Below are 7,967 nucleotides of genomic sequence, written 5' to 3'. Positions count from 1 at the left end.
TTAACCTCCAATCAAAGAAGAGTTTGACAGCATTCGACAACTTTTAACTATATATAATGATTGGGGACATATTTACGTCTATATTATTTTTAGATGTTTTTTTTTTTAAATAAATTCACAATATGTCGAGTAGGTGATTTTATAATTTAGGTGGTTAAAACATTTTGGATCTGCGCATGAACTGCATCAGCTGAGTCTACTGTCTTGCACGGACAACGGACTGGTGACCAACGGACTCGGTCGCATAGCTTTTCTTATTTTGGTGTCAAGTACACCAGCCGATTTTCCGGGGGAGGAGTGGGGTCGAAGAAATAATTTAAAATTTGTTTACGGGGGGGGGGGGGGGGGTGTTCAATGATGCCTTTTATGGCATTTTACTTTATGAATATAATTAGTTTAATTTTTCAGGGGATAGGGGGTCAGTACCATGGGTATTTTTGCGATGTGGTTTGTCTTGTAGTCGTACAGATCTAGAATGAAAGCGATATGTCCATGCTAATAAAGCTCACTCTGGTCAAGTACACCAGCACTTGCACCCATTCATGTAACCTATTACTTTTACCTTTATTTCTGTTGTTCTACATTTATAATTACTTTTCAAACGTAGCATTATGGGAATGATTACAATTAACGGATATTCTTTCGTTTGTTCATTTTTTTTTTTAATTGCGACACGAAATCTTTGGAATTTAAATTACCATGTACATGTACATATATGAAACATTTATTGTTGAACGTTGTGTTAATACTAAAACAAGTAATCTTAGGGGGGACTATGTGTTTTGAATGAGATTTAATTTATCAGAGCTTTGATTTGTAGCCAATGTCTTTATTCAGTAAATAAATGATCGTCATAAAGAAAGCAGTTTTTATTGGGAAGAACTTAAAACTTAAACCACTAATGCATTATCATGATTTAGATAGACTGAATATTTTTATAATTTGCGACAATGTTATCTAAACTGTATAAGAAATTATCAGTCTTTTAATTTTTTTTCTATTTTTAGCTATTTTTTGTGTTGGGATTTAAAGATATATCATCTGTGCCCTATTATGATAGGTAATTATATAATAGGTCAACTCTACGAGTAAAATTAGAGATTCCTTCAGACATTCAACGATAGTTAAACACGTTTCGAAATCATCTTCAATGGGAGATGTAACTAACGCCTCAATTATAACAATTAGTCAGATATAACAGTTTAAATATCCGCCGGAGTTTCCCAGGAGAACAGTTTTGATATCTCGATCAGTGTTTGCCGTCCAGAATTTTTTTTTTTTTGATTGTGTGGGATTTAATTAAAACAAAGAGTCGGTATCTTGATGGTCCATCGGACACCTGAATATACAAACGGACCAGCAAAAAGAGGGATCGTTGTCAAGGGGCTCCCAAAGGGAGCATCGGAATATTCTTAATCGATACAGTTCCTGCAAAAGTAGCGAGATTTATTCAACGGACGTGAAAGTTAATCACATACCCTTTAAAGTCTTTGATTAACAAAGTACACCCGTACCCAAATGATACTCAGCCAACCTGATGTCGAGATCTTGATTGAAAAGAAAATGTGCTTGCCATTTTTACGATTACCATTAAGAAGGAAATAGATAATAAATCAAACCCCCGTCGCAAACCTAGGATTTCTTAATGTTTGTCTTTTAATAAATCCTACCAAACTTGTCAATGTCGACCCGAGAGAGGAGGAAATTGAACGTAAAATGCGGTCTTCATTAGCGAACTAATAATTAAACTGGTTGAGAACAACATGCACTGTTAGGGAGGGGAAAGTCTCACATCCATGGTCGGAACTGTGTGGATTCTGTGGACATTAATAGTCTTTGTACAAGGTATGTAGGTTGTTCTGTTATAATAAATAATTAGTGCAGCTTTTGAATTTGAGCATTGGTACTCTCTCTCTCTCTCTCTCTCTCTCTCTCTCTCTCTCTCTCTCTCTCTCTCTCTCTCTCTCTCTCTCTAGGCGATGGAACGGGGGGGGGGGGGGGCTTTTTGTGCAAACTTGTACATAATCATAATAAAAACCTTTTTTTTTTTGCTTGTCAAGAATTTCTGATAAGTCTAGCCCCCCCCCCCCCCCCATTTCAATTTGCTTCCAACGCCACTGCTCTCTCTCTCTCTCTCTCTCTCTCTCTCTCTCTCTCTCTCTCTCTCTCATTCCTTCGTGAATTACAGGTTGAGAAATCTATTTTTAAATGTAAGGAACATATATAGATTTTAATTTATCAAATGTTGGCGCGTAACCGTCCAATACTCATTTTATAAAGGAGAGCTTCTAAGTCTTTTTTAATGTTTTAAAAATATCCAGCAGTTGTTCTAAAATGAGGTCGGGTTTAAATGGGACATTTAAAATACAGTGTCGAATTTAGGTGCCAGACTTTCTGGCATTGTTTAAAAATCTTACAGATCTAGATTTAAAATCACGACATTCCTAGATTGTGTAATTAATACACATTAATTGGTACTGTACATGCTTCATTTAAGTGGGTGGGTTTTTTTTTCGAATAAAACCGTAACTTCGCATTATTTTTCTAAACATTGATTTCCTTAACCTTAATATAAGGTTGCTAACACTAGTAGGCAAATAATTGGTAATATAAATACATGTACCTTACTTATATATTAATGTTTATGGTTTTTTTTAAAAATCAGAGATACCATTAAGCAAATCTTATGGTAAAAAAAAAATTTACGACTTCCACAGCTACAGATGGAATGAGTTATTGACAGAGTGTATACATAAATAATCAAATAAAATTTTCTGATTTACGATGTAAGATAATCCCAAAGTGGACATTTAATTTCGGTACTACCACTTCTCAATTTTGACGTAGGTTGTACGTCGTCAAATGGGTTCCGATGGGATTTGCATTGCGACTTGGTCTTTGATGTTTAAGATTTCTCTTTCTCTATAATTTAATTCATTAAGATGTCTCCGTCTCTGTAATTTGATTCATTTTGAAAAACATCTTTTGGCAGATATTGGTGGTAAACAGAACATGTAAAAACTTTAATTGAAAAACGCCTTGATTTAAGAAATCAATTGTAACATACATTGATTTAAAAATCTTTTAAAACAAGTTAAGACGTGTGTATTTTTGTATAAAAACTCAATTGCTATGAGACCATTTTGGGAAATGGAATGAGATCCCCCCTTTTTAAGTAAATTGTAAAACTACTACAATATACATTTTGCTTAAATTGTATTGTTATACTTTCATGTTAAATACTGAAATCTGATTGGTTAAAACGCAGTTAATAATATTTACTATTACCCTCAGCGTTAGCAACGCACTTGGCAACGGGTAACATTAAATAATGTTACATGCGCGAAAATTATGCGCGTACGGTTCGCTGTAGAATTCACGTTATTCCTATATAAAAGCAGTAAAATTTTCTTAAAAATTTTAAAAAAGACATTCAGTATAACAAAATAAATAGTGCCTGTTTGGGAGGATAACAGTTGAAATTGACACCCCTCGAAAACCATTGTCAACCTCCGCTTCGCGTCGGTTGACAATGGTTTTCTCGGGGTGTCAATTTCAACTGTTACCCTCCCAAACAGGCACTACATGTATTTATATAATAGGCAATGAGCAATGCTTAATTTTGCATGAAATGAAAGAAACATCAATTCACTAGTATATCGATTGATATTCCAAAGAGGAACATCTCCAAATATTACATTTATCAAAGTTGTCATATTCTTATTACAAACTACACGAAATGAAAAAAAAATTATTTAATTCTTATAAAAAATTAACCAAAAAGAACTCTGCAAAAATGAATATTTTTTAAGATTCAAAATTTGTAAAGTGTAAATATAAATACATATCGAACTTTTATACTTTAATAACCTTCTTCTAAAGAGCTTTGGTTTGTCCTGATGTATCATGTAGACGTCATTTACTATTGATTTGACGAACATTCGTTAAGAATATCGAATTCTTTTTGAAATTCTTAGTTCTTTTATCAATTATTTTTTTTATTTATTTAAATTTCATGAAAAATATTTAAATTATTTATTGAGAAATGTAAACAAATTGTATTTAACTACACTGTGCTGCTGCAGTATGCCGCGCATTGGAAACTTAATTGTGTTGTCTATCACCATTAAGGTATTTAAAAAAAAAGCAAATTAGAAAATAAAAAACAATAATAAGAATCATTTTCAAGCTCTAATTTTTAACCTTACTCAAACTTCAGCCAGTTTGACGCAGTATAAATTATCATTTGCATTCTGCTAGGTAATTTGTTTGAATCCAAATCACACATACATGTATACATATACAAATTATGTAAATAACACAATTGCAACTTTTCGGCCCTTTTCGACGGAAAACATCCCGAATGTAGCAACATCACCGAAAATAAGAATTGTGTAAACAGCATGGAGTCGATACCAATCAGTTTACTGTTTGTCTAGACGGCCTTGAATGTGTCTTTTGTAATGTATTATTGGGATTATTGTAATGGCTTTTTACTAAGCGTATCTCAGATCTCGACTGATAATAAATTATCTTGCATTTATATCAAACTCTTAAAAAAATGGTGGAAGTATCATTGACCCCTTGTAGTTCCTACGTTTAAGGTTGTTTTCCGCTTGTGATTCGGAAAGGGTCCAAAAAAGTTGCCATTGGTAGATAACATTCTTCCAACTCTTCTTTCTCTGACGATAGAAAATGTCATAAAAGTACGCGGTCATAGTTCCTTGTTAAAGATGTTTTTATTTTTCAAAATTATATTTATACTCTCTAGATTTCCATGTTGTGCAGAGTCTAGAATGCTGGAAATGTATCCAACACGACTGTCATCTTGATCCCCGGACCAATCAAAAGGCAGAAAAAGTCACGTGTGCTGTCGGTGAACACTGTTTGGTAAGTTATACCCAGTAATCCACAGAACTCAATCGAAACTTTTTTTTTAAGTGGGGGCGGTCGGGTTTGAAAGGGGGGGGGGGAGAATCAAGGTCTGTTTTTTAAGGAGGGGATGTTTGTCAGGAGTCAGGAGAATATGACGTGTGGATGGGCTACGGGCTTACGATGTACGATTCTTAAGTATGATTCCCCCTTTTTCGTTCGGAGATTGATTGCAACTCATAGCCCTGTTGAAGCTGACAGGATTGAAATCAATTTAGTGAGTTTTTCTTTGTTTTTACGATCAATTTATTACTTTGAAAGAAAAAAGTAAATATAAACAATAAAATGCTTTCTTTGATGATTCGTACAGGTTATACAACAGGTAAACAACCAGATTTCGGACTTTACGAATGAGCAAACAATGTTCTACACGAATGACAGCATTCTAGCTGCAATTGCTTTCATGTTTCTAACTACCCTTTGCGTTCATGAAGTTATGATGCATAATGTGTATACATAGTCTGAGAATATAAACAACAAAATAAATTAATTCAATCTTTATTACCTCACAAAGACTATGAAGGTAGCAATTACTGCAGACAAAATTAAATATACGTCAATTATCTATTTTTTTCTGCAATGTTTGCTATCTTCGTATCAGCATGATGATGCAATGTTTATATAGGGCAGATGCTTTAAAGGCGTATAGAGCAAGAGTATACCATATAAGGTATGCAAACATTGTTTGGCAAAGCTATAGCCCGGTTCTCCTTTGTACGACTTGCACTTTTGTCAAAGTTTTCAGTAGTGAGAAGGGCTTTAATGGTACTTTGTCTCAGTCTAAAGGAGTAAAGGTTGACTTCAATCCATAAGACACTTTTTACACTCTACACCGATTTGGAGCAGATAAAGTGATATCTGTCATTTAGTGTAATACTGAAAAACATTACAATCTATTCGCCATGTGTGTCGTTATATGTTATCGAGTCAAATATTATGAACTTTTAAAAGTATACATCAAGATAAAAAAAATTGAAAACAATTTTGCAAGTATTTTCCCCACTTAAGTATATAGTTGAAGAAATGTTTTGTAATGCTTCTACTACTAACTCATTATGCACATCTCTATGCGCGGTATGATTTTTCAAAATTTTCATCAGTGTATTGAAAGTACAGAAGGCGCTTAGGTCTATATAAACACTACGACTTTTTGTCTCCGATTTTTTCATCATCAATATTTATCTTCGACGAAAATTAAAAAAAACAACAAATACCCTTTATTAGCAAAGCATGTTACACGAGCCGCATTGTTTTCATAATTTGACTTATTATACAGCTATAAAAGAGCAGCGCATTAATCGATAGTTTTACCGTAAATTGAGCACAAAGAGTCAGAAAAGCTTCAGTAACGGGAAGCGGTATATGCGAGTTTTAGATTGTATAATTACCATCACTTAGCTAAATGAAAGGAAGTTGCCAAAATACAGTGATTATCAATCAGAAAGGGATATGTAGCTATATTTAGCAACGCTTTTAATGGAAGTGGGTCAGATATTTCTCAGACAGCGTCTTTCATAAAAAGTATTTGTGGAAAAAGATTTTATCTCTATTCATTCATTTATATTCTCTCTCTCCTCTCTCTCTCTCTCTCTCTCTCTCTCTCTCTCTCTCTCTCTCTCTCTCTCTCTCTGACATCAGTCATTTTGTATTTTTTACTTGACAAAATTAAGTATAGCAGGAATCGAAGGACACTAGTATATGCATATCAAAATTTTCAGGTATATCTGATGTATATTTTTTTTTGTCTTAAAAGATTAATTATTTCTGAATTTTTTTTTAATTTTTTTTTTTTTTTTTTTTTTGTAGAAAGTGCGATTTCAGATGTTTCACAACGAAACAAACACATACTTTGACTCGGTGGTCCGGTCGTGTTCGCCCTACACGTGCCCGTCCGCCGGCGAGGAGGAACACATGGCGTGCATGAATCATAACAGGGACTACATGTTCAAGGGCTGTTCCCTGCGCAGCTGCTGTAACGATCGGGACCTGTGTAATTCTGGATCCGCCCCAGCTTCTGTACTGTTATTGACTGTAGTACTACAGATTTTGTTATTGATCACGTGAGACAATTAAGGACTGGGACTGTTTCAAGTGCTAGTTGTCATCTTTATTATAATTATTTATTATTAGTATTCATATAAATAAAGTGTGTCTCTGAGAGAGAGAGAGAGAGAGAGAGAGAGAGAGAGAGAGAGAGAGAGAGAGAGAGAGAGTTTTAACACATACTTGAACATTCATGTTATATATGCGAAAATATTGTTTTGATATGTATTTGAATTAATAGTATAAAAATGTTCATTGTATTAAAATGAATATTTTTGTTCGTTAAAAAGTATGAAGGAGAAAAAGGTTGAACATTTTCGTTTGTTAACATGTTGGTTTCCTTAGTTATTAATGCATAAAACTTCATTTAAAAATCTGATAGGAATTATTAAAGCATATGTACAGACCCTGAAACGTGCTACTACACCTCTATAACGAACCGTACCGTTCCGTGCAAGAAACGAACCGTACCGTTCACAAAACGAAACGTACCGTTCACAAAGCGTACCGTACCGTTCACATAACGAACCGTACCGTTCACAAAGCGAACCGTACCGTTCACAAAGCGAACCGTACCGTGCAAAAAGCGTGTAAGATAATTTATGCAAGACCCGCCTCCAGACGGAAAAAAAGCGTACCGTACCGTGCAATAAGCGTGCAACTTCCATATATGGCTTATTGACCTAATGTCTTTCGATGAATACGGACGGAGATTATCGCTGACCAGATAAGTTCAATACTTTGCTAGATTTTCTATGCGGGATTAGATAACACATACTAAGATTTAAAACTGTTATTCTTATTAAAACAGTCACAAAAATATTTCATTTCTTAGACCGTAACCATTTCTTTGTTTTTCGACAAAACTTGCATCGCCGATTTCTTAAACATTGTAAACTATTAACGTTCACACAATCCGTGGTTATACTGTTTTGATTATTTTTATGAAATGTTTTAAACATTGGGTACATACTGGACTTTACATAGCTTTA

The 7,967-nt window shown here is 34.1% G+C and overlaps 1 protein-coding gene across 1 annotated transcript; it reads left to right on the top strand.

Annotated features, from left to right (window-relative positions):
- Positions 1-1,161: 1,161 nt before the first annotated feature.
- LOC128163293 (uncharacterized) lies at positions 1,162-7,134 on the top strand. The gene is made up of 3 exons (XM_052826848.1): positions 1,162-1,845; positions 4,772-4,890; positions 6,739-7,134. Exons 1-3 carry the CDS (start codon positions 1,797-1,799, stop codon positions 6,994-6,996), a joined length of 426 nt encoding a protein of 141 aa, XP_052682808.1. The 5' UTR covers positions 1,162-1,796; the 3' UTR covers positions 6,997-7,134.
- Positions 7,135-7,967: the final 833 nt, after the last annotated feature.

Source organism: Crassostrea angulata, chromosome 9 (genome assembly GCF_025612915.1).
Source record: "Crassostrea angulata isolate pt1a10 chromosome 9, ASM2561291v2, whole genome shotgun sequence".
Lineage (NCBI taxonomy): Eukaryota > Metazoa > Mollusca > Bivalvia > Ostreida > Ostreidae > Magallana > Magallana angulata.
Note: the sequence above shows the minus strand (reverse complement) of the source record. Positions and strands in the feature narration are given on the sequence as shown.